Source organism: Naegleria fowleri (assembly GCF_008403515.1).
Source record: "Naegleria fowleri strain ATCC 30894 chromosome Unknown tig52, whole genome shotgun sequence".
Classification (NCBI taxonomy): Eukaryota; Heterolobosea; class Eutetramitea; order Acrasida; family Naegleriidae; genus Naegleria; species Naegleria fowleri.
Window position 1 is genome coordinate 19,877 of NW_025407984.1, and position 25,607 is coordinate 45,483.

General features: G+C 37.4%; 13 protein-coding genes across 13 annotated transcripts; 7 read left to right on the forward strand and 6 right to left on the reverse strand.

The window, feature by feature from the left end:
* Positions 1–475: 475 nt before the first annotated feature.
* Positions 476–874, forward strand: FDP41_006374 (uncharacterized protein; the record flags this gene model as incomplete). Its single annotated transcript, XM_044710002.1, has 1 exon — positions 476–874. The coding sequence occupies one exon, from the start codon at positions 476–478 to the stop codon at positions 872–874; it is 399 nt and encodes a 132-aa protein (XP_044559055.1).
* Positions 875–1,372: 498 nt separating this feature from the next.
* On the reverse strand, positions 1,373–1,776 carry FDP41_006375 (uncharacterized protein; the record flags this gene model as incomplete). The annotated part of the gene is made up of 2 exons (XM_044710003.1): positions 1,373–1,383; positions 1,428–1,776. 2 exons carry the CDS (start codon positions 1,774–1,776, stop codon positions 1,373–1,375), a joined length of 360 nt encoding a protein of 119 aa, XP_044559056.1.
* Positions 1,777–1,972: 196 nt separating this feature from the next.
* Positions 1,973–4,987, forward strand: FDP41_006376 (uncharacterized protein; the record flags this gene model as incomplete). The annotated part of the gene is made up of 2 exons (XM_044710004.1): positions 1,973–3,314; positions 3,489–4,987. The coding sequence occupies 2 exons, from the start codon at positions 1,973–1,975 to the stop codon at positions 4,985–4,987; spliced, it is 2,841 nt and encodes a 946-aa protein (XP_044559057.1).
* A 77-nt stretch (positions 4,988–5,064) lies between these two features.
* On the forward strand, positions 5,065–6,444 carry FDP41_006377 (uncharacterized protein; the record flags this gene model as incomplete). The annotated part of the gene is made up of 1 exon (XM_044710005.1): positions 5,065–6,444. One exon carries the CDS (start codon positions 5,065–5,067, stop codon positions 6,442–6,444), a length of 1,380 nt encoding a protein of 459 aa, XP_044559058.1.
* Positions 6,445–6,656: 212 nt separating this feature from the next.
* FDP41_006378 (uncharacterized protein) lies at positions 6,657–7,628 on the reverse strand (the record flags this gene model as incomplete). The annotated part of the gene is made up of 1 exon (XM_044710006.1): positions 6,657–7,628. The coding sequence occupies one exon, from the start codon at positions 7,626–7,628 to the stop codon at positions 6,657–6,659; it is 972 nt and encodes a 323-aa protein (XP_044559059.1).
* Positions 7,629–8,086: 458 nt separating this feature from the next.
* On the forward strand, positions 8,087–9,411 carry FDP41_006379 (uncharacterized protein; the record flags this gene model as incomplete). The annotated part of the gene is made up of 2 exons (XM_044710007.1): positions 8,087–8,359; positions 8,788–9,411. The coding sequence occupies 2 exons, from the start codon at positions 8,087–8,089 to the stop codon at positions 9,409–9,411; spliced, it is 897 nt and encodes a 298-aa protein (XP_044559060.1).
* A 334-nt stretch (positions 9,412–9,745) lies between these two features.
* On the forward strand, positions 9,746–12,586 carry FDP41_006380 (uncharacterized protein; the record flags this gene model as incomplete). Its single annotated transcript, XM_044710009.1, has 1 exon — positions 9,746–12,586. The coding sequence occupies one exon, from the start codon at positions 9,746–9,748 to the stop codon at positions 12,584–12,586; it is 2,841 nt and encodes a 946-aa protein (XP_044559061.1).
* Positions 12,587–12,676: 90 nt separating this feature from the next.
* FDP41_006381 (uncharacterized protein) lies at positions 12,677–13,381 on the reverse strand (the record flags this gene model as incomplete). The annotated part of the gene is made up of 1 exon (XM_044710010.1): positions 12,677–13,381. The coding sequence occupies one exon, from the start codon at positions 13,379–13,381 to the stop codon at positions 12,677–12,679; it is 705 nt and encodes a 234-aa protein (XP_044559062.1).
* A 532-nt stretch (positions 13,382–13,913) lies between these two features.
* FDP41_006382 (uncharacterized protein) lies at positions 13,914–15,914 on the reverse strand (the record flags this gene model as incomplete). The annotated part of the gene is made up of 1 exon (XM_044710011.1): positions 13,914–15,914. One exon carries the CDS (start codon positions 15,912–15,914, stop codon positions 13,914–13,916), a length of 2,001 nt encoding a protein of 666 aa, XP_044559063.1.
* A 764-nt stretch (positions 15,915–16,678) lies between these two features.
* Positions 16,679–18,072, reverse strand: FDP41_006383 (uncharacterized protein; the record flags this gene model as incomplete). The annotated part of the gene is made up of 5 exons (XM_044710012.1): positions 16,679–17,242; positions 17,388–17,492; positions 17,580–17,618; positions 17,738–17,770; positions 18,028–18,072. 5 exons carry the CDS (start codon positions 18,070–18,072, stop codon positions 16,679–16,681), a joined length of 786 nt encoding a protein of 261 aa, XP_044559064.1.
* Positions 18,073–18,884: 812 nt separating this feature from the next.
* FDP41_006384 (uncharacterized protein) lies at positions 18,885–19,695 on the reverse strand (the record flags this gene model as incomplete). Its single annotated transcript, XM_044710013.1, has 2 exons — positions 18,885–19,228; positions 19,356–19,695. 2 exons carry the CDS (start codon positions 19,693–19,695, stop codon positions 18,885–18,887), a joined length of 684 nt encoding a protein of 227 aa, XP_044559065.1.
* An 862-nt stretch (positions 19,696–20,557) lies between these two features.
* FDP41_006385 (uncharacterized protein) lies at positions 20,558–24,601 on the forward strand (the record flags this gene model as incomplete). The annotated part of the gene is made up of 1 exon (XM_044710014.1): positions 20,558–24,601. The coding sequence occupies one exon, from the start codon at positions 20,558–20,560 to the stop codon at positions 24,599–24,601; it is 4,044 nt and encodes a 1,347-aa protein (XP_044559066.1).
* A 208-nt stretch (positions 24,602–24,809) lies between these two features.
* On the forward strand, positions 24,810–25,568 carry FDP41_006386 (uncharacterized protein; the record flags this gene model as incomplete). The annotated part of the gene is made up of 1 exon (XM_044710015.1): positions 24,810–25,568. One exon carries the CDS (start codon positions 24,810–24,812, stop codon positions 25,566–25,568), a length of 759 nt encoding a protein of 252 aa, XP_044559067.1.
* Between the last annotated feature and the right edge of the window lie 39 nt (positions 25,569–25,607).

Genomic DNA, 25,607 nt, shown 5'->3' on the forward strand with positions numbered 1-25,607 from the left:
ACTCGCTTCAATGAAATTCTGTGAGGATGGCTTGTGGTTTCATTGATTTTCCCGAACCTGAATATTATTCGAACATTACATCCTCATGCCTCAAATTCACTCGGAAAACATCTTCGTACGAACCCTAATCACCAACTACATTTGTACATTTACGGTAATGTGTTACGGTAGAGTGAGGAGGAGTGAGAAAGAAGGAACTCATGAATCACATTAGAATTGTACAAAATAATTAATGAACCATCATCGAGATGAGAATTGTAAAAGGGCAGGATGACCAGATTGAAGTGAGTGAGGTGTGCAAAAAAGTACGAAACTCTCTGCAGTATGGAAGCAAATTGCCAACTTTGACGAATGACAAGTTTAACGTCATGCTATCACCTCTCAATCCAAATTGACGACTTTTTCACAAAAGCACGTTTTAAGCCATCACCACAACCCAGACAGCATCAAGTCAACACAAAACAAACAACAAAAAATGTCTTGGACTCCTTTCGTTGATGGTCAATTTGTCACTCCTTCACAAGGTCTCATTCAAAAGGGTTTGATCATGGGCAGAGATGGTACCATTTGGGGATGCACTGCTGGTTGGAATGTTACTGCTCAAGAAGCCAAAACTTTGGCTGGTCAAGCTGCCAATCCATCTTCTGTTCCATCCACTGGTATCACTTTGGGTGGTGTGAAGTATATGGGTTTGTTGGCTGATGAAGAAAACTTCCAAGGTTTCTCTTCTGCCAAGAAGCAAGGTGTTTCTGGTGTTGTTTTGAAGGGATCCATCATTGTTGGTTTGTTCGGTGAACCACACAAGAATCCAAATGTTTACTCTTACATGAAGAAGATTTCCGATCAATTGGTTGAACAAGGTACTTTGCAATAAGCGATACATCACCTCTTATGCATTAATAAATCGTTGTTAAATGTATATAAAAACTTCCGGGTGAATAGTCAATGAACCACTCTTGTGGTGATGTTTCGGAGAGAGAGAGACCTTAAGGAGACGAGCTTTGGTAATTTGATTGGTTGTCAACAATTTTCAATCATCATCATCATTCGATGCTAGCACAGCAACTCTCTAACTTCAAACCGGAATGATGTTCATTGATATTCTATTTCCTTCTTTACTCTTTTGAGAGGTGAAGAGATTTTCCATATGTTCATTATTATATATTAATAACACCTTTATTCATGAAGGTATCATGTCTGAGTTTATACAACAACAATTACATTCCGAAATTAATGAAAATAATTAGAAAAAGGCATGATGATGATTTGTGTGCAGAGAGAGAAAGTAATGACCAACCTAGTAGGTCAAAAGTAACCCAATAACGTAGCTACCCCTTATTATCATGTATCAGCTACGGAGTGAATTCATTCGTTAGCAATCATCTGATAACATTTCAGTATTATTCATTGCAAAGACACTTACGTACCATCATCAACGCAAGAGCCCAGAGCAAAAACTTGAGAGAGCATGGCTGTGGTTCGAACATTTCTAAAACCAGGCAAGTTATTTCTCTTTCCGTTTTGAGTCATTGTTTGGAGGGCTGAATGATGGTTGTTGGAACAACCCGAAGGTGTTATAGCTTGGAATTGTGTTGATGATGAGGAGAGAAAAGTTGAATAATTATGAGAACACGAATTTTGAGTCAAACCAATGCTACTGTTGATGTTGCTCTTTGCGAATCGGCTGGTTGTTGTTGATGATGAGAAAGTCTTCTTGTTGCATGTTGTTGAGAAGGCTCTAGAAACGGCCCTTGAGAAGGAAGCTGGTGTTCTCATTTTTTGTTTTGCCAAAATTTTCATTGAGCCTCAACAACATCCAAAACCAAGCCACATGGACCTGAAGAAAAGACTCTGTTCATTTAAATTGGTTCATATTCAGTCATAATAAAGTATATTGTTTGATTCACCTTTGGATGATGTTCACTCGTGGGCGAAACTCTGTTCAATTCTTATTTTCAAACTAAGATAAAAAATGACACCAATCAAAGAGCTGCTCTCGCCGTTGTCATCTTTGCCAGTAGAGGCTTCAATTCATCGACCAATATCAAACTCAATATCACCATCATCACCACCATCACCATCACCACCATCACCAAGATCCGATACTACCACAACGAGGACGAATATAATATTAATTTTATTTATTTTGTATTTATTCGGAGTTGTGTTTGCATTCATGGGATTCTTTCCGATGGGTGGCAATTCTCGAACGTCTTATCATCAAAATGGATCAAAGGAACTCATTTCGAAACGACTAACAAATTCCATTCTTAACAATGTGGATGGGCATTTGTTCAAAGAAATTACGAGCCACAAACCACAAAATGAAACACTCACTCATGGAAATGTCCATAAAATTGTATTTATTGTGATCGACGCTTTGGGAGCGAGCAGATTTGAGAATATTTTGAAAATGGACCACATCTTGGATTCATTGAAGGATCGACGAGAAAACTTTTTGTGGTTCACAAGTTATGCTCATGCACCAACTGTGACACTGCCTAAATTGAGAGCTCTCGTGAATGGACAAATGTCAAATTTTGTGGATGTAGTAATGAATGTAGTCACTGAGGATCATCATGAAGTTGAACATTCTCCCTCGGCTGTAGAGATAAATAAGGCCCACCTTTCAGCGCCTCTCTCAACATCGGAAAATTATAAAAAAGAAATTAAGAAACAACTCATCAATAGCAGTGGAATGTTATACCATTTGAAAAAGTTGAAGAATTGGAGAATGGTTCTGCATGGAGATGAAACATGGTTTCGACTTGTCGGGCAATCTGAAAGTCAAATATTTGAAAGTAGAAGTGACCCAACTCATTCACTCTATGTCACTGATACTGTCATTGTTGACGAGAATGTGACTCGTCACATTGAAGAGGAGATTCAACATTTACAGAATTGGGATTTACTCATTCTTCACTTTTTGGGACTTGATCATTTGGGTCATATTCATGCAAAAGAGGAAGAATTTCATGAAAAGATGAAATACTACAATGATAAGGTATTTGAACCAATTTTATCTAAGGTAAATTTGAGTGAAACACTATTCGTAATTGCTAGCGATCATGGAATGACCAATGATGGAGGTCATGGAGGTAGCACTCCACTTGAAACAAATGCAATACTTGGATTTGTTCATTCAGCTTTATCAAAGAAGTGGCAACAAGATACACAAAATTCAAATTCCGAAAAGTATGGGGGAGTTGTAAATCAAATTGATTTTTCACCAACAATTTCTGTTTTAACAAATGTTCCAATACCTGATTTGAGTGTTGGAAAGTTAATTCTAGATGTTGTACGACCTTTTGGAGGTAAGAAATTAGTATGGAGTGTTTGGAGCTATAACGATTAATTGTTTTTTGGTTATTTGGTGATGGGTTATTTTGAAAATTTTGAATTTTTTTTCTAAATTCTCTGATTATAACTACTCTAATACAAAACCCAATATATATCATGCACCGTGCGCGTGATTTACAATTCAACAGATATATTCACACTGAAATCAATCATTGCAAATGCGGCACAGCTCATGTCTCTCATGTCCGAGAAAGATTACCACAAATTTTTGGTCATATGGGATTCTCTTTTCACTAAATACTCAGATGTTCAAACACTGATTGAGAAAAGTCATGAATTACTCACAGATATGAGCCAACACCTCATTCAACAAAGTGGAAACGTACATTATTCCATTGCATATGCAAGTCTATTTTTTTTATTAATTCTTATTGTAGTGATTGGATACATCGTGTTGTCACACTATTCAAACCAAATGCCATTCAAAAAATTAACATCAAAATTGGATTATATTTTAATTGCTTTTTTCGCACTTCATTTACTGAGCTACACCTCGAGTAGCTTAATTGAGGAAGAACATCAAATATGGTACTATTTTTCAGTAATGATACTATTTTTATTGTTTTTTTCTGTAGATAACAACTGGATACTCGTTATCATGCTTGGATTGGATCGTGTGACGTATGACTATTATATTAGTGGCATCAAGAATAGTGAATTTTTACAAGCTCCAGTGTCCCATAGAAATTTTGTTGAGCTGCTCTCCATCGTTTTTACCATTGTACTGCTGACTAGATATTCATGGCAACGAATAGTTAAATGGAACATGTTCACAAAGAGCACACTCTTTGGAATCAATCTCTTACTATGGCTCTACACTTTGGATTTCAAATTATTGGGATTATTCAACATATCCGACAAGGTGAATATTGTGGTGATTTATGTGGTATCCACTCTCTATGCATTTGACCTTCTGCTTTCCAAAGAGGCAAGAACAACACTCGCCATGTCCACATTTGTTCACTTGTGGTTTTTAAATGAGCATTCTTGTACCTATCCTCTCATGGCCATCTCGGTCGTTCAAGCCATCTTATTGCCATCTGTTTTAGTGCCCTCTCCTCAACCACTAAATTCACGAACAGTGTCCTCAACAGCGAGATTCAAAACGAAGAAGGAGACATCATCGTTTCACTCCTCTCGTCGTCATGAATTAAGTATTCTCACGAAGCAACTGATTTGTCAAGTACTTTCACACTCCTACTATTTCAAATTTGGAAGAAGTATTTCGGTTTCAAACATTGATTTTTCCGTAGCTTATCAAGGATTAACATTCTATCATCCGCTCATCACTGGTTTTTCACTTTTTATCAAGATCTTTGGGGCACGTATACTTTTTGAAATATTTCCATTATTATTGGCAACAACAAGTTGTGACCACCATCTCCCCAACGACAACAACAATCTTACACTCCCACCAAACTCTTTCAATAACCGAACGTTCATTCTCTCTCTTAATTTATTCGTTCGAGTGTCACGTTTATTCATGAGTGCACTCATCCTCCTTCTCATGCAAAACCATTTATTTATTTGGAGTGTTTTTTCACCAAAGTTCCTTCTTGATACAACTCTAGAAACCTTGTATCATTTCATCATCTTTATTACTCTCTTCATTGCTTTGAAAGATTAGATGGCTTTAAATTGTTGTTAAAATTCATTAATAAAGTAAAATTCAAAAAAAACAAAAAAAATTGTGAATTAAAAAAAATGCAAATTCTCAACCATCGACTATTAGTGTTCATATCCTTGACGACTCTTCTTGTTTGCATCCTGGCACTCAGTAGCCATCATGATCGAGTGTTTCAACAAGATTGTTGCTCCTCAGGTTTTTTCGGAATGAATGTAGTGGCTGAAGAGAATGAGGAAGATGCTGCTGCTAATTTTTGGAATGCCATTCCGACGAAAATCATTGAAACCACCACAACAACAACAACATCTTTGGATGATACTGATGCTTCTACAATTCATCATCATGATGAGGAAGAGGAAGAACCACATACTACTTTTACAAAACTGAAGGAAGAAGGCTCGACAAAGACAGCATTATCGGAAAACAATGAAGAGGATGAGTTTGAATTTACAGAAGATGATTTTACTTCAATTCAAAGCAAGATTAATCTTCAACAACAAGAGGATAACAAGGAAAACGCTGCCGCTGATGAAACTGCAGAAAAGGAACCAGTCCGATTATTTGGATTTCCCAAACAAGAACACTTTTATTATGAAATGGGCATTGGAGCCTTTATTTTGGTATCACTCTTGGTTTACTTGATGGGAAGAACGAGTGCTGAATCAACATTCAAGAATTGGACAGAAAACAATGCATTGAGAAGAGTTTTGGAAAAACATTTTACCAAGGTGAACTTTATGCGTGATGGTGCTAATCAATTTATTGTCTATGCAACTGGTAATGAGGTAATGAAACACCTCACATTTAAGGTGACCTTTCCAAACAAGCAAGATTTACTCATGGGAATGATTGTTAAGCCATTCATGAGCATGCTAAGTGGAGGTTCTTTATTTGGTGAAACTGAAATCATTCTCGAAGTTATCCTTCCAAGATCATTTGCAGTTCTTTTCGGATTTTGTGATCCAAAAAATTATAAGAGTTTTCTCAAACAACATGAACCTTTACAACTGTATACAAAACACGCTTCATGTGAAGTTGCAGGAAAGCAGTATGCTGTTTTTACAGACACTCCAGGATTGATTGCAAAAGTCATGTCTCAATCATTTGTCTCGAATCTGCAAGGAGAACTTTTGATTAGTGACCTTCTTAAACCACGCATTGCTGACACTCATCTCATTCAATGCATCACACTGAAAACCAAGATTAGCTATGACAAGACTCTCTCAAACAGCACGGAGATCGTTTCAAAAACTAACAAGAAGCTCAAATTTGAGAACTGGCTAGATGAATTGTTATACTTCATGTCCTTTGAATTTACTTTAACTCCACAAGAAGCTGAAAGAAACATGAAGAACAGATTAGAAATTCAAGAAAATATCGAGCAGGAAAAGAAGAAGGAAAAATTGAAGGAAGAATCGAAAGAAAATCGTCTGAAAAAACTTTCCAAGAAAAAGTAAGGCAAGTCTATAAAAGAACAATACATTCAATAAATTATTTATTATCAAAAGAATGTCACACTTCAGGTGGGGTGCAACTGGGCGTGAGAGTTGTGCTCACACATGGAGAGGAAATTTAGTTTCTCAAGGCTTAGATTTAATCCATCTGTGAGAGCCTCTGGGTTTATATACTGTCACCATTCAATCAATGACTACAACTAGTGCTACTACTACTATTTGTGTAGCTCTACATCGTGCAAGTCCTCGTCACTCAAATAATCTTCTTCCTCATCGAATCGTCTAGTTCTTGAAATGTGAAGATCAGTGTCAATTTCATTCGTATTATTCGTCACAAATCGGCTGTTCGTCATTGAGGGCGTCTTTTTGGTGGAAATAGCATTCACTTGGACCCAACTGATTCCCAAATGCTCCTTTCTAATAACTTGAAATTGCAAATAATAGGCGAGCGTTTTTTCAATGGCTCTATCGTACAGTTTCTTATTCACCTTTCCCAAGTAAGTGTCAATCCTCCTCGTCGCCTCCATCACATACACCTCCTGAAATAAATAAATAGGAAGCAAACTTAGACCACATGTGAACGGAGACAACACAATGGCTGTACCAATCTTTCCAGGACAAGGAAATGAATGGCTTATTCCTGCATTAATATTCGAAATACAATATCTCCACTCATGTTGTTCAATATTTTCATATACAATTTGTCTCAATAATTCTTTTTGATCTTCCTCACTCAATTCATGAATCCGGCTTGATGTGGCAGCAGCATCTCCCTGTATGATTTGAGAATTCATATAAGCCTCCGAATTGAAAACAAACTTGAGTTGATCTTCCGCTCCTTCTGCTGGTGGATAATCTTCATTCTGTTCCGCTGATTTTGGATTTCCCAAATAATTCAAAGGATAAGTCTCTTTATCAAACAGTGAAGGTAATCCTCCAAAAACATTTTCATCCATCATGGGGACATAAATTTCAAAGACATGAGAGGGATCCATCATGGAAGAGGCTTCACCACCTTCATCATCATTATGACGACGACGATTAGATTTCAATTTGTTATTCCGATACATTTTATCAAACTCGGGAGAGAATTTAGTACTAGATCCGTAATAGAGTAAATTCTTGTATTGAAGAGCTTGATCAACCAATGGAGCACATTGGTAGCAACAACAGTTCATTCGTAACATTTTCAAGTAAATGATGCTTTCAATGAAAGTATTTTCAATGATGATGATGATAAATCGGATGATGATGATGGTAATTACAGAAATAGGATGATGATGAAATGGATCCAATTCTACTCACTATGTGAGTGTTGTTGCAACAACAATTATCTACCTCAGTTGGAGCAATTGAGAGTTAACAATCACACACAAATTAGCACAACGATTCTTGAAAACGTTGTCGGAAATAATGACGACTTTTTTTTTGGTAGAATTATTCCCCATGAATCGATGGATGAAATTGGAAGAAGATGAATCATGTTGTTCGACAGCGCCTTTCCGAACAACTTTGTTGAATCATGATTCATCAAAAGGTCTTGACCTCCTCTCTTCCTTTCGGTCCTGAAATTTGAAGAGAAAGATCCTCTCTTCCTTTCGGTCCCTCGATAATAAACCTTTAAAAAAATAGTCATAGCAAACAAATGACCACTCCAACACTCCTGGAATTAGAGAAGGAATTACATGCATTGGGACCCACTTTGGAACCTTCTACCACACTCTGTATTGATATTATAAAAGAAGTTTGTGAAAGATCAGCTCTTCGGAGACCTGATTTGGTATTGAGATGTGGACAGGCCTTGTTGTTTGGCTCCAGGAAGAAAGAGGCTCTTTCACGATTGGGAAATTCAGTGTGGGATTTTTATGAATATTTATTGCGGGCTGCTTTGGATTTAAACCATAATGTTTTAGCAGGGGTATGATTTTTAAATGATTTTATGGGTGATGATGATGATGATTAATGTGTTTTACTGTTATATGAATTATTTTGAATCATATTAATATGAACCTATACGGATGATGTGCTTTGGATTTTTTGTGTGTAACACTATTGGAAATATATTTTCATTCATGTGGAATGATTGATGTACACACATGATAATACTTGGATTAATAATGAAAATTGATGATGAACAATTATCGTCATCGTCATCATCTTTATTGTCGTCAACAACACTCGGAATTATGAAATGGTGATGATTCACATGCATCTTTATCACATCTATCCGATGCCCATAACATCGTACGATTAATTCATTCCAATAATATAAATGATGATGGTCATAAATGAATTCTCATATTAATCCAAATTCACTTTATTGAAATTTGACCATCCATCACACAGAAATGTCTAGAAATTCTTCAAAACAAGTTTGGAGACACTCTCCGAGTGAAAAAGCTTGAAGCTCTCGCTTTGGAGGGTGCTGGAGAATTCGAACAAGCTCTCGCTATATATGATGACTTGATTGAAATGCATCCAACAGACGCCATTTGCTACAAGAGAAAAGTTGCCATTTACAAGTCACAAAATTTACTTGCAGAAAGTGTTCAAGCATTGAACAAATATTTACAAATTTATCAAAATGATTTGGAGGCTTATGAAGAATTGGCAGATATTTATCTTACTCTTGGAGATTACAAAAGTGCACTCTTTTGCATTGAAGAAATGATTTTGAGTAGTCCAGAGAATTATATTTTCCATTTGAAATATGCAGACATTCTCTACACTATTGGAGATTTTAGAAATGCCAGGAAATACTACTCTCAATCCCTCAATATCAACAGTGAGAATAATACGAGAGCTCTCTTTGGTTTGTATTTGACCTGTAAGGCTTTGGGATCGGGTGAAAAGTTGAATCGAGAACTCTCTGCACTCACCAAACAAAAACTGGTGCAACAATATGAAAAGAGTGGAAATAAGGAAATGGCCAAACTCTTGAATAATGCCTTGGAATCTCTTGTAGAATAACAGGAATTCACATGTCACCTATTGTTCAGTGCTCAACTAATACTGCATTCCTTATTCTCTAAACTCTATTGATGAATGAATGAATGAATAAAAACACAAGTATTGATCAAGCGTATTTTCATGCGGAATAAATTTTGGAAAACAAATTCAAAAAAAATACAACAACTTGGCACCTTTCACAGCACTCCATCGAACGTTCGTTGTATAATTGCAATCCTTGTCGTTGACGGAATTTGATTGAATCACCAGGTTTGATTACTCATAATAGTAATAATACTAGTCGTTCATTCATTCATTATCAACATTGAAGTAACATCATCAACATTCCGAGAAAATGTCGAACGAAGCCGATGATATCTTTGCAGAAATGATGAGGGAGGAGAAAGAAAAGTTGAGAATGGCAGCTGCATTGTATAATCAAAAATCTTCAAAACCTTCTAGTGGTGGTTCCTTACAAACAACAAACACTGCCAGCAGTAGTTTTAGTAGCAGCAATCAAAAGCCTCATGCAACAACAATGGTCTCTAACAAAACTTCATCCACTCAGCAAACGTTTGTATCATCGGAAATTGAAAGCCTCCTTCAACAACCTCCTCAACAAATACTTCAAAATCTTCAACGAGATATTAATTGTTTATCAAGTTCCGAGAAGGGAAAACGAGTGGGTTCCTTGAAAAAACTGAAAACTCTCTTTGATGTGATGGAACAGAGAAAGGATCAGCTCCCTATTGTGGATTATATGAAATTCTTCTTCTCACATATTTATCAACCATTGATCAAGTTATTTGGTAATGAAGCCGAGTATTGCAGAGAAACATCGGTAAAATTGATTCTCATGTTTTCAAACTATATAACTGTGAATGAAATGGAGGAAGCTCTTCCTTTCCTCATTCCAATTCTAGAGGAGAGAATGCGAGGTCCTAAAGAGAAATTCGCTGAAGAGAGTGAGGAAGTAAGGCATTCACTTGTAAAATTGATGAAAGCAATTATTGAAAAATGTACAACCAAACTCGAGGATCCGGATTATCTGCAGAAAATTGTTTACTTTTTAGAGAAGGCATTTGAGGATTTCCATGGAGTGAAAGCAGAGGCCTCTCGATGTGTCATTTCTCTTTGTCAATGCATTCGAGAAAGCATGACTAAATTATTCTCTGGAACGTTGATTAAGCACATCATTCCATATCTGAGACATCAGAGATATAGTGTAAGGAGTGACGTTTTGGATGCAATTAAATATTTAGCAGCTTGTGGATCTGCGGAAATTCTTGAAGATTTACATGCACCATTGAAAGAGTTGTGTTTGGATCGATCCAATGTGGTGCGCCAAAAAGTATTGGACGTTGTTGTGGACTGGGCTCTCAATTTGAGAGACAAATATTCATTCCAACATAATTTTGCATACTACTTATTACTATTGAGCTCGGATGAAATTAGTTCAATTGCCAAGTCTGCCTTTGATTATCTCATGGAAATGGGTCGTCAATATGAACGTGACTATGAGGATGAAGTTAATGAAATTCGGATGTATGACGAGAATGAAAACACGCCCATGAAATCCGTCATTTATCAGAACCAAGAACAACTTCCACCTCTTCCTTCCGTACTCACACAGCGGCCACTTCTTGGAGCAAGACTATTAGCAGGAAAAAAACATCTCTCAAAAATTATTACTTATTTATTGGAAGACTTTGAGGATTGGAGCATGCCCAGAAGAATTTGTGCTGCAAAATCGATGCAAATATGCATTGTTCTTGCCGAGAGAAATATTACTCAACACTTGGACAAAATACTTCTCATTCTCTTCAATTCGTGTGGGGACGAGGAAAAGGACCTCAGAGAAGAGTCACAACGGTGCGTCTCTCTCATTGGTTACTTTGTTGAACCAGAAACCTATCTTAATATTGTTTACAACAACTCGAGACCAGAATATGCAGCTTCTCCCAAATTTTTATCGACCGTGTTAAGATGTTTGTCTCTCATGTTACAGCACGGAGATGCAACATTAGTCAACCATTCGCTTCCGGGAATTCTAAATAGAATGAGCGCACAGCACTTACTTTACAATGATGAAGCCAATGTTAAAGTGAATGTTCTTAATGTGATTTACTCGTGTCTGGAAAATGGGTCTGTGCAAAACTTGGAAACTGGATTTGAAATTTTCCTCATCATTCTCAAAATTTGTTCTCAACCGAATACCATTGAGCAAGTCTCAAAAAGTGGACTAGAAGTGCTACAAAAAGAAGCCACCATTCTTCAACTGCACTCCACAGAAGAATTATATGCATTGTATTTCGAGAGAGCTCTAGGAAATTTAACGCAAGATGTCAACTCTTGGGACAAGTTGTCACCTCACTTTTATTCGTTTGAAGCTCTCTTAAAGAACGCTCCAAAAAGCACCGTTCAATATTTAGATAAGGTTCTAAAAATTTTTTCCATGTATTTGACACCAGACCGAGATCCTGTAATGATTCTTCGATTACTCTCTGTGTTGAATAGTATTTTGTACAGCTGTGGAACGGAGATTTCTCAGAATCATTTACAACTTATCCTCTCTAGGTTCATTTATCCCAATAGCAAATGGAGAAGTGGAAGAGTCTATGTCGATGTCAGAAAAGCAGCCATCTCTTGCTTTAGTTGTATACTGAGACAAAAACTGTGCACCGACTCTGAATGTATTCAATCCTTCGCCAGTGAGAGCCAATTCGATAATCTAATGAGTTGCATGGACGACGACTTTGATCCATCTCTAAGACAGCTCTGTGTGAAAATCATGATGGACTATCTAGATTATTGTTATCAATATTTATCTGATAAACAATGGGATAATCTCTGCACAGAGCTAAGAAATCGAATGGAGGATGAAAATGACATGGTGAGAATATTCACGACAGCTTCAATTGCTCACTTATTGCTGTACTTGCCAGCACATTTAGTCGATCAAGCAACAGCCATGTTTTTCTGTCTCTCCACTCATATGGACGATCCAAATGTGGAAATTCGAAAAGCATGTTATCAAGCATTTAAAACAATTATTGAAAATTATAAGAAGAATCAACATTTGAATTATATTAAGGATCGTCTTGATGTCATTACCAAGCAATTAACAAGTTTCATGAATGCTGCCATTCATATTCGCTCCGATTATGACATTCCTTATGCCACACTTCTTAATTAATTAATGATTGTTGTGATTGTTTTCATGGATAATAAAACAATGTCACTTTTCACAAATTTATTTCACCTTAATTATTCATGAATGCATTCTTTACCATAACCAATACGTACAAATAAAAGCCAACACTGCAGGCACTGTCTGAACGTACAAAATTCTCTTCGAAGCTGTGGCAGCTCCGAACACTCCTGCCACACCGACACAACTCAAAAAGAAGAAGGCCAATTGTTTTCCGAAAGTAGTGTCCGGATGCATCAAGGACCAAGCCAATCCAGCAGCCAAGAAACCATTGTAGAGACCTTGATTGGCCGCAAGTGTTTGTGTTTTTCTTGCAAACTCTTCATCGGAGAGTCGGAAGACTTTTCTTCCCCGAGGAGTATTCCACAAAAACATTTCTAAAACGAGAATGTAGACATGGAGAGCAGAGACGCCACCAACGAGAAGTTTCGGAATGATGTTGAGAGATAGAGTCGACATGCGTTCTTTTTTTTGAAAGTGTGTGAACCATATCAATAACACAAGCTGTCCACTTCCAATCGGATCGGAGCTACAGCGGAAGGATCTCAAAAACAAGTCCTTCCGATGCCCTAAAAGTTCAGTTCTTTTATTTTCTTCTCGGACGCTGTTGAGTGGTTCAACTTGAACACTCTTACTATAAGAGATCAACAAGGACTTGAAATATCGAGGAGTTTCAAGAATCTGTTGATAAAGTGTCTTGGAAATGGTTAAAATCTTTCCCATGTCACTCAAGGGAAGAAATGTCAAAGTCTCGATCAGGATTTCTTTGGGAACTGTCATGAAATGTTTTGAGACAACGGTGGTGAGAATGATCATTATCTTTAGGAGGATCATCATGACGACGGAATGGAATGGAAGGGTTGTGAATGGACATTTTTTTGTTGTTGACGAAAGTTCAATAATGACTTTTTTCAAATGCCAAGTTCCTTTTTTTTCTGACTTGAGAAACTCTGAATTCTGTATTGTAATTTGCATTAAAGGGTGAAATTTTTTTCGTTTTTTGAAAAAAGCACAAACAACAACGACGAACAACGCAAAACAACGAACAACAACGATTAACAACGACAACCACAGTTTTAATTTATTGATGATTGGAGAGCCAATTGTTTCTGTAATGCTTGAAAAACGCTTGAGAAGGGGTCTGAATGGTAAATACAATTCTCTTCTTCACCCGAATTCTCACACAAATGGTTCTCTCTTGAGAATTTTAAATTTTCAAATATTAATATTATTTCTTTGTTTAATGATTCAATCAACAGCTTGTGGTTTCTGAGAAGCGAACATCAGAGAAGGAACACACATGTCACACCACTTAAAGAACAGTCACAGTCTTGGCCAAATTTCTTGGCTTGTCAGGATCATGACCACGCAATAAAGCCAACTCGTATGCAACCAATTGAACTGGAATATTTGCCAAGAGAGCACTAAATGTTCCATTCGATGGAACATCAATCACATAATCAACTTCATCCTTTGAGAGCTTGTTTGGAATGTCAGTAATTGCAACAGTGTAGGCGCCTCTTGATTTAATTTCAGCAGCCGCAGTCATGTTCATCTTGAAATATTTATCATCGAGAACGAAAACAAAAATCACGGTACCAGGTTCAATGAGAGCAAAAGGTCCATGTTTCAAAGCTCCAGAAGAGTATCCTTCAGCATGAGTATAGGTCACTTCCTTAATCTTCAATGAACCTTCATAGGCAACAGCTTCACCATATCCCTTACCCAATAAGAATAAAGTGTTTCCCTTCATGTTGAAAATGTGTCGTGCAACTTCCTTGCACTTTTCTCTCACTCTACTCAGTACCATTCCGGCACAGGTGGGCAAACGATGGAGATATTGAATGAGAGCTTGTCTGTGTTGAAGTTGGAATATTGGTGACTTGTTTTGTGCAAACCACAAACCTATTAAGGCCAATACTGTGACTTGGCAAGAGAAGGCCTTTGTTGAGGCAACTGCTGTCTCACGACCAGCATTAATGTACACACCACACTTGGTAGTTCTAGCAATGGTTGATCCAACACGATTTACACACGAAAATCTTGGAATGTTCAATTGTTCTGCAATATAAATGCATCGCAACACATCGGCAGTTTCTCCACTTTGTGAGAGAACCAAGAGACCAGAATTTTCAGGACAAAAGTGAGACTCTTCCAACTCGGCACCATCAATGACTTGAACAGTTTTGAAACATTTCAAGTCACGGAAAATTTGAGCTCCATACAAGCTTGCATAATAACTGGTTCCACATGCTGCAATAACCAAGTGGTCAATTCCAGAGAGCCATTCTCTATTGTCATCCAAACCTCCCAACTTGACATGACTGTCATCACTAATTCTTCCACCAAAGTTCAAAGATCTTGAAATTGCTTCTGGTTGTTCCAAAATTTCACGAATAGTCCAATGAGCATGAGGGTGAGGTGATTTTTCAATCTTTTCCTCCTCCACAACAATTTTTCTTTCGTATGGCAATGTGACACCATCGGCCGTAATAACAGCAATTTCATTATTTTCCAAACTGATCATTTCTCGAGTGTAGAGAGCGAATGCAGAACTTTCACTCGCAACAAACATTTTGCCTTGTGAGACACCCACCAAAAGTGGAGAACCATTACGAGCAACCACCAAACGATCTGGTTCGACCGTAGACATGATTACAAGACCCCAAGTTCCTTCCAAATGTTTAGTTGCTTTGAGAACTGCCTTCTCGACCACATCCGACTTGATTCCCTCCTTAAGCATTTCATCCAAATAAACTCCAATAAGTTGAACAATAACTTCCGTGTCAGTCTCACTCTTAAACTTGATGCCATGCTTTTCAATGAGATCTTTTTTCAATTCTCCCGAATTTTCAATCACACCATTATGCACGAGAATGACTCGTCCCGATTGATCCATATGAGGATGAGCATTAATGTCGGTTTTAGCTCCGTGAGTAGCCCATCTGGTGTGAGCAATACCAATGGTATCATTGCCATGAGTATGAAGAGTCTCCCGAAGTCTCTTCAAGGCATCACTGGTGGTTTGTGAACTGGCATATTTCGTGGTATGGAACGTGAATTGATCAGAAGAGGGATCTTTTCTCATGGTTGCAATACCTGCACTGTCGTAGCCTCTATTTTGAAGGATTGAGAGTCCATCCATGAGAATATCCCTTGCAGGTTCCTTCTTGGAAACAAATGCGACAATTCCGCAAGTATGATTCATTCCAATAGAGGAAGAGAATGTAGAATGGATGGAATGATTATTTGTATTGAAGGATAACAGGGAATTCTCTTGATGATCATGATCGGAGGAAAAAGACTCTCCCATTGTGTTTTGGGGATGAGGAAATAAATGCTGAAAAGTCATTCTACTCCTTCTCTCAATTTTACTTTGTGAAGATGAGATCATCCTTGTGTATTGTCTAGATTATCTCAAAAGATGTCATCATCCAAAACATTCGGAATTCCGAATCATTGTATCGCACAAAACAACAATCATCATTTGATGGAACGATTAAATACATTCATCCGAACCGAATTTCATTCAAGGTTAACAAACAAAATCAATCTCATCATGTTTGGAACCAAACACCAGCCACTCCTACCTACCAAAATAAATATAATTCTTTTCCAAATGATGAATCTCCACAAGAGTGTGCGGTTGGGTGGATGGATTTTTTTTCTGGGACTCTCATTTCATTACCCATTCTTAACGGCTATCAAAGTTCGTTGGAGAGAAAACCATCAATTGTTGATGTATCTTTCCATCTCATTCATGTGCCATGGTAGGAGACACGTGTCTGTTTCATGCTTGGTGTGAGTTTAGGGTTTGATTTTCTCGTGTTTTCAAATGTATATTCTTCTAATAATGTTGGACACGTGTTTGTGGTTGTATTATTAAGATTTTGACTGCATGATGAGCAGAACAGCTGTTTTATCAATTTTCCTAAATACTCCTTAACAATTCAGAGGAATTGACATCGACAGAGAAAATGTCATTTGTCATTCAGAATTTTAAAGCTTTAGTGTTGAATAGTTTCAATTAGAGGAATGGTTGTGACATATGAACGAGTTCATTTTCACTCCTTTGTTTCACAACCCATCATCTTCAAAACGATCCAAACCATTATCATCCGATGCCAATGACGCAAATATATTCTTTTTTCGACCTGCACTACTATTCGAACTCTTACTAGTTTTTGATGACGATGAAGATCTCAATGATGAACTGCTTAATGAACTTCCGAGACGTGGGCTTGGTGAGGACTTGCCATGCGATGGATATTTCCATTCGGGATTTTTCTGTGACGTTTCAAACACACGCAACACTCGTGTGAATTGTTGAAATGCTTCCTCAATGTTTTTACGAGTTTTTGCAGAAACGTAAAACACTGGACACTCTAATTTGAGAGTCGATTGAATAATTTGTTGAATGGTTTTTTCTGGAATGTGATTCACCAAGTCACATTTGTTTCCGAGAAGAATGCATGGAAAGTCGAGGTTATTGAGGGCTGCTACGGGTTGATACTTGTCGGCTTTGATGGATCGAATTTGTTCGACATAGGGAACAAGACTCAGGATGCTTTGTTCCGCTTTGGTCACATCAAAGACGAATATGAAACCATAGCATGAATTCATGTAATTGTATCGAAGGGCCTGTGTTTCAGTGATTATTTGAGCATGGTGTAGCATCCCATTTTTTGTATTGTATTTGTACGGCACAGAGTGACAATGAAGAAACAGTCATTTAAATTTCATGAATATTAATTTCATAATTCCGCAAATATATTCAAATACTCACTTTGTAATCATCTTGGCCGGCAGTATCTACAATTTCCAATTCCAAACTAATGTCTTCATATTGTCTCCGAACCACGAAACTACTTTCAATGGTTGGATCATAGACCTGTCATTCATTAGTGTTCAAAAATCATTCATAACATTCAGATAATGAAACCATGATTCCATAAAAACGTCATCACAAAATACTCACATCTTCTCCTTCGAATTTGTTTTGTGAATATTGAATGGTCTAACGGTTGAAATTTTTAAAGACATTTCGAAAAACGTGGATGACAATGTTGATGAATTGTGACCATCATCAAACTCGCTCAATAAATTCCATTGATTTTTGCACAATCAAAAACATACCACGCTTGTCTTTCCGACACCACCATCTCCACACTTACAACATCAACCACAACGACAAGAATATTTCAGGATGAACATCATCACGACCAAGAACACCAAATTGATCAATTTTGTGGTTGTGACAACACGCGTGTCATCATTCAAAATTTTCATTCATTCCCAAAAATACACGTTATCAATCACGTCATTCCAAGCAATTCAAAATGATCAATTAGAAAACAACACACAAGAAAGGTCTCCCCTCGATCGTACCATCACCAAACAAACCAAACACCCAAACTTGTACCTACAATGGCGACTTGATAAAAATTAATATTGTCTTTGTTTTTAGGCATTTTTTTGTGCGACTAATTTCGCATCTCTCTCTAATGATACGAATGAACCAAATGAGGCTTTTTTTCCACTTGGACATCGGGATCATCATCAGAATCATATTTCTTAAAGGAATTGTTTTGGAAGAACTCCAACCGAACCATAGAAATCAATCAACACGATTGAAAGAATTTCCTTTTTCCCTTAGATCATCATCATGATGAACAAAAAGCGGCCCAGAAACACTCCATCTCAATTTTTTCTTAAATTCAAAAAACCATAATTCTCCTCCATAAAAAAATAGTTGAATCATCCTCACTCACCACTTCCCTTCTCTCGCTCTTATACGCTGGATGGAGTTACGCGTTTAACGGTAGGTTGATGGTGTTTTCTTCTCTCCCCGAGAGGGAAGCACAGAATTCATCAAGGACCGTCCTTAAACACTCCCTCTCGAGATGTTCTACGTCGAAGAGGACCAGTGCGAGCAAATCGTCTTGGTTGTGTGCGGAGAGTAAGGCCGTGTGTCAGGACCTCTGTCCTCATGTCCCATGAAGCACATGGCACTTTCCTGAAAGGAGTGGTGGCGCAAGCCACTACCCCTAAAGACAGTCATTACCAAGATACATTTATATTTCCTTTTTGAAGCTCGAGCCTCGTGGATGTGGATTCTTTTCGTTGAACGGTGTGAATGTGAAGGAGGACGAAAACTCAATGACGTTTCTCTTATTCATGTCAATTATTTTAATTTACTATATTTAGTCATTATTTGTTTGATTCAAATACATCAATCATATAGACAATTATTAACCAGAATTTAGCATTTTCTTTGTGAACTTCAATTATTAATAAATAATGGAAGCAATGAGACGATAACCATCATGCTGACAAGCACCATTTGAGACCAATTCATTCCCAATGCAGATGCCCCATTAAAGCAGTTTCCAGTTCTCACCTTAATTTGCAATTGGTTGGCAGGGTCTTCCAAACCACGGGTACAAAAATCTTCACCACTTGAGAAGGCTAATGAAACTGGACGACCTCCTGTCACTGGAACAAGAGCACACTTTTGATAGAGACGATTGCAGAAGGATTCGCACAAATAAAGGATGGAACGTTGTCCCATGATTTGGATGTGTTCTTCAATGAAAACTGTTTGACCTGGAGAGCACAAGTAGCAAACTATTCGTAGTGGTAGGGAAAATTTTAAACGAATGAAAGTACACGGGAAAGCATCATGATGACAAGTGTCATTAATTAATTGGTTGACATTTTCACCCAATAGTTAACTTTCAACAGATGAACTTACTATACTGATGCAACTCATCCAAACAACCTCCAGCAAAAGCTTCGACCAAAAATTGCGGAATGGTCACATTCGAAGTTCCGGAATATCTTCCCGATGACTTCTCCCAACCATCTTTAATCTTTTGAGAGGTATCCACTGTGCAACATGAATCCTTATTGTACCAAGTACAAGTTGCCAAATTTCTTGAAATCGATGGAATGTAATAACGACACATGGAAAGCAATTGATTGGTTTCTTGAATACTCTTCCAAGAATCAGATTTGAAAATGGAAAGGAAGGAAGCAGCCTGAACGGTCGATGTTGTTGAGAGGAAGCCAATGCACACAAGTGCTGTCATCATGATGATCATCATCGAAGAAAGGAGTCGAGTTGGTGTTTTCATTGTGGATGATGTCGACATTTGTGTGAAGAGAGAGAAGCCTGTTGAAGTGAGGACTAGGAAGAGATGATTTTGGAAACAAGAGATTGCAATTAATTGGTGGTATGGATTCGGGATTTTGTTTTCTTTGATTTGACCAAAAATCATATGAGGAGGACGCCTTTGAATCCATCGAATGATGATGTGCCGTGATAAATGTCAATGATCATCTCATTCGGGAAATGGCGAATGGAAATTTTGGAATCGACAAAGGACTCCATAGTGCCCTTTAATGTTGTTAATGGAAAGCAAGCGATGAACTCAGAGACAGGATGAAAAAACGACCCATGATGAGAGAATCCTCCACTTGAATTCTTCCGTTCCTTTCATGGATTGTTTTAGACGAATCTCCTTCTTCTTCTTTGATCGTGAATACGTTGATCTACAGAGTGATGAAAAGGATAATGGGTAATGAGGTTGTTTTGAGGTGGATGGATCGTATTACTGATATGAATTCGGATGAATCAGTAAATACGCTTCAAGACGATAAGACGGAATCTAATCATCATACGAGTGGTTCAAGTGTTGTTTAAGTCTAAACTTTAAGATATGGAAGAAAAAGAACAACTCGCTCGTTATAACATGCTGAACATTGATTGTTTGCCTCAACTCATGAGAGATGCGACGCTCTTTGTTAATAATTCAAACAGTTCGCGATAGTAGTTTTTTTTTTGAAAATCCATTTTTGGTAACCTTTCCCCCGCCTTTTCATCTCTACAAATTAAAAAAAATTGAATCAATATTTCGAAGGCCTTAGCTCCTCCTTAAACATCATCTCCTCCTCATGACCAATAATGAGTGTTTCGTGATGATGACGGAGAGTAGTGCTGCACCGAAAAAGCTGAAAAAGAAGAAGGTGAAAGAAAAAAAATTATCAAACAATCACGGAGTGTCGGATCAACAAGAAAAAAAGAGCAAGAAAAAATCATCATCCTCTCACTCATTGGAACAATTAAAATCAACCAATAACAGCAATAATAATACGAATACTAATAATACATCATCTAATGCTACGAAGGAAAATGTAAATAATTTAAATGTTAAACGAAAGAGCATTTCCGAGGATCCCATCACGATTCCGATTGTACCTCCAAAGAAACGAGTTTCCATGAGCGCATCAGCTTCAACCAAAGAAGAAAAATTACTATCACCTCGGAGTACTAATAATAATATCAATAATAACGGAACGAGTAACAACACAAGATCATCATCAACTGGAAAACGAACTCCTTTTATTGCTTCAAAAAAAGAGGATATTCAGAACTCTGGAACTCCCTCTCTCAGTAAGATCCACTCCAAATCTTCATCTTCCATTCCTAGTCAAGTGACAAGCAAGAGTCCAGTACTGATAAAAATCCCTTCAAAACAACAACAACCACAACAAAACCAACCCTCGCCTCAAAATAATAATTTTCAAGAATCTTCTATCAGCTCCTCTGAGGATGCAGAACTAAAAAAGCAAGAAATTGTCATCCCAAAAACAAATGGGCAAATAGCACAAGTACAGAATGGACCGAAAGATGCTGCGGATTCCAAATCATTCATATCGTCAGTGCCATCAGTAATGACCACGACACAGTCTCTGCCAGATCGTACTCCATCACCTCCAGTAGTACCACTGATTGAGGAGACATATGTCTCCTTATTTCAAAGTCATGATTCACTCAATAAGATATTCTCCAAAAGTAAGGATGTCTCGGCTCATATTCCAAATTTTTGGTTTTACACACCAACCTATGTACCACCCACGCAGTGGGACTTCACTCAACATCCCACAAATTTCCCATGTACCAACAATGGCACCTTGGACGATCTCAGTTTTAACTATTTAACAACTAGTTACAACTCAATACGACAGCACTGTCCTATCAATGTTTTCGAAAAGAAAAGATTTTGCAATCCAATTCCATTCATCACAACATTCAACAAAATGCAAGGTGAAAAAACAAATCTTTTACTTGCGAACGAAATTTCGCAAGAAAAGGCCAAAAGAGAACAGGAAGCAGATGCAATTCTGGATTATCTCAAACGAAGAAGATCCGGAGAGATTGTTCTCAATCAAAAATCACGAAAGAGCAATAACCAACATTCGTCGAAAAGTCTTCTTCTTGCAAGCAAGCAAAAACAAGACGTTGTACAAAATAGAGCTACAAGAAAAAAGAGTAAGCTGTCTCAGACAAAGAAGGAAAAACTGGAGAGAAAATCAGTCACATTGTTTGAAACAGCCAAGTCACGAAGTAGTAGTGAGAGTAGGCCAAACCTGATGGATCCATTAATGGAAAACAGTACATCAGCATTGGAACGACCAATTCTCAGCCGAACGCCCTCGCTGACAAGCTCTGCAGATTTATTTAATGCTCCCTCAATCAGTAGACAAAGTTCAAAAAAATCCATCGACAGATCCCTCCGAAATAGTGTTCAATTGAATGAGTTCACGCAAAGAAGAGACTCCACGGACATTATCAATAATAGAACACTTCCTCCAAAATCGAGATCACTAACATCCTCTCCCATGTTTCACTTTGAAAATACCAAGGATGAGATTTCTGAAGGAACGAAAATTGAAGAACAGCCAGCTATATCCAGCTTAGAAGCTAGAACCACGATTGCCAACTTACTTAATGAGAGTTGCATTGACCTACCAAAATTAACCTTATGTCTAAAGCCACTCTTGGAAGAAACAAGAGATAAGAAGGATGAAGAGCTTGAAAATGTGTCAACGCTCTATGTACTCATGAAGACAATTGAAAAAAAGTCGTCAGATGAATATCGCTCTATTTGCAAACTCATCACTGGCAATAATGGCTTTTTGGAATATCTAAAGAGTACGATTACAAGCTGCCCGTTACATCATCCAGAAATTTTACAATTTGTCATGAAAGTTGTACGAAAATTATCAGAATATTCGTGTGAGTTGCTGGGATATCATTCTTCTCCAGGTGGATATCAACATTTTGCAAAGAATCTGAAAACCATAATTTCAGACACCAAACTCATAGACATGGGTTTTATCTCGTGTATTGTGGAGAAAATGGATACCCTCAACGAATATCTAAAACAGACACAATGTGACCAAAATATATCTCAACAAGACATGATTGCCCAAGAATTAATTCCTGACAAGACCATTTACAACATTATGAGAGACATGTTTCATTCGTTGACATGCTTATCATTCTCCGGTACCGAGACTCGCACAAAACTCTTACACGATAGCCCTTATTTTTTGATCATTTCGTCGATATTTAAAATGAAACGAGCTCCCCTATTGAAAACTAATGTACTACTTTGTATTGAACGATTAATTCTTTCAGGAACAACATTTGAAAATGAAGAATTTATAGACGACTCAACCACAAACCACTTGTTAGAGTTAGGCATAATCAGTCAAATCATTTCGGATTACAATCTATTGACACTGAAAGCAAGAAAAGGCCAAGTTCAGAAAAAGAAAAAGCAAGGAGTTACTCTCAAACAAGCTCTCTACCAGGTCATTCGAGCACTTTCTTTTCACGAAAGAGCTCGAGAAGAAATGTATCGATCTGGTTTCTTCCACAATTTACTTTCAATGATGAGAGAACTTGGGACAAGCAATGAAGAAACAGAGGAGGAGTCCAGTATTATGAAAGGATTAATCCTCGATGCAATTTCAAACTTTGTTCCTTCGTCGAGCATTCATCGCGATACTCTCATCCTCAAGTACATTTTTGACACCGTGGTTGAAATGTTTATTTCGGTACCAGTTCAACCTACCTGCACTAATTTATTATTGGAAACTAGAACTCTTCATATCTTGTCCCAACTTAGTGATTACTCAAAAACACATCAAATTTTATTCGAAGCCAGAGTGGTAGAACATGCCTTTAATTTACTTCAACGAGATTTGAATCAGCAAGTCTTTCCAGAGCAAAACCCTTTTGTAGTTTCAATGACCTCTTCTACTTTTTTATGCATGTTATTGGTGAGCAATTTGAGCAAATACAAGGAAGGACAACGACACATTTACGATAAAGGTCTCACACCCATTATACGACTATTACGATTATCATCCGCCATTGCGGAACAACGAAACAGATATGAACAAGGAAAACTAGATTTTAACATTGTTTTCACTCAAAATGCAATGACCTATGAAGAGTATGAATTATTGCCAAAGGTAATCAGTAGGACTTTAGCAAATATCAGTACACTACCAGAAAGCCACTTCACATTTTTCAAGGAAATGTTTCTTGACTCTCTCTCCACATTAATTATCAACATGACTGGTGAAAGAACTGTCATTTGGAATTGTCTATGCACTCTTTCAAATCTTTGTGAAGCTGATACCATGTTACAACGAAAATTAATCGCAAAGAATGGTGTTAGAGATTGTTTGGTAAAATATTTATTGGAATCTGACCACAAACTGCAAAGTCGTTCTGTGAGATGCATTTCCAAATTGGCACGAAATGAAACCATATTGACACAAATTCATGACATTTTCAAAATCTCAAACATTGTGAAAGCTGCCGACTCCAATAGTATGGACGAATGTAAATTGGATGGTTTGAGAATTTTATTTCATTTTTCTCAGTTCGAACAATTTCATCCATCCTTTTTAAAATCAGGTGCCATTGAGTTCATGATTAAGGCCACCTATTCACCTGTGGAGAGTATTGTCGTGGAGAGTTTGAAAAATCTATTGAATCTCATATTTGCTAATGATAAGAATATTAAGGAAGCCATCACTCAAGCAGGTACAGTGGATCGTTTATGGGATTTGAAGAAGAGCAACAAAAATTCTGAGAAGGTGAGACGATTATGTTTGAGTGCGTTGAAGGCCATGTGAGCGAATGAATTTGACAATATATGGCCAATGTTCACAAATTTTATTGAATACCTAAAGTCTCAAATAGCAGAGTTTAATCTTCAGCGTTGAAACACTCAATAGCGAACACATTTGAGATGAAATTAGTGAATTTATATGTAAAATATTTGACGAACGACAACGGTATGAAGTTCATGAAATTCAACTTGGAAAAAAACACTTCTCAAGAATGTGGGGTTGGCTATTCGCAGCATGTATCATTGCACTTTTTCTCTTTTTCTACTATCACCAACAATGCTATTACAAAACCTCTCATGAGGTATTGTTTCAGAAAGGCACCAATCATGCCGACACACCTTACATTATTATTAGTGGCAATTCTGGAAGTGGAAAGTCCACTCTTGCCAAAGAATTGGCCGCTCTGTTCCACTTGCACTACATTGATATTGATCATCATCGATTTCTTCCAGCCGAGAAAGGACATGTTTGGAAAAATCGAGAAATGCAAGACTTTTCAAAGCAAGTGCTCAATGAAATTGAAAAAGTGAAAAATCAACATTCAATACAGCAATACTCGAGTATGGATCCTCCATCTCAACGAGAAATTTCGAAGAATGGATGGGTGGTGGATGGCAATGTCATGAATATGGATATACTCATTAGCTCTCATGCCTCCATTGTTCTATGGTTGGATTATTCCTGGGTTGTAGTTCTCCTGCGTCTTATCGTTCGAACTACGAAAAGAATTTTGTTCAAAACTCGTGTTTGTAATGGAAACATTGAAACATGGTACAATCAATTATGTTCCAAAGATTCGTTGTTACTCTTTACATTAAAAAGATTCTGGAATTGGAAAGAGCATGAATCGCGAGTGGTGAATTGGATCAAGAGTAATCCTCATTTGACTGTGTATCGTTTTCAATCTCCTCATGAATGTAAAATGTTTCTTACATACAATTTACCCAAAATGATTTCAATCAATAAATAATGATGGTGATTTGTCACAGTAAGATCTTTCTGAACATTG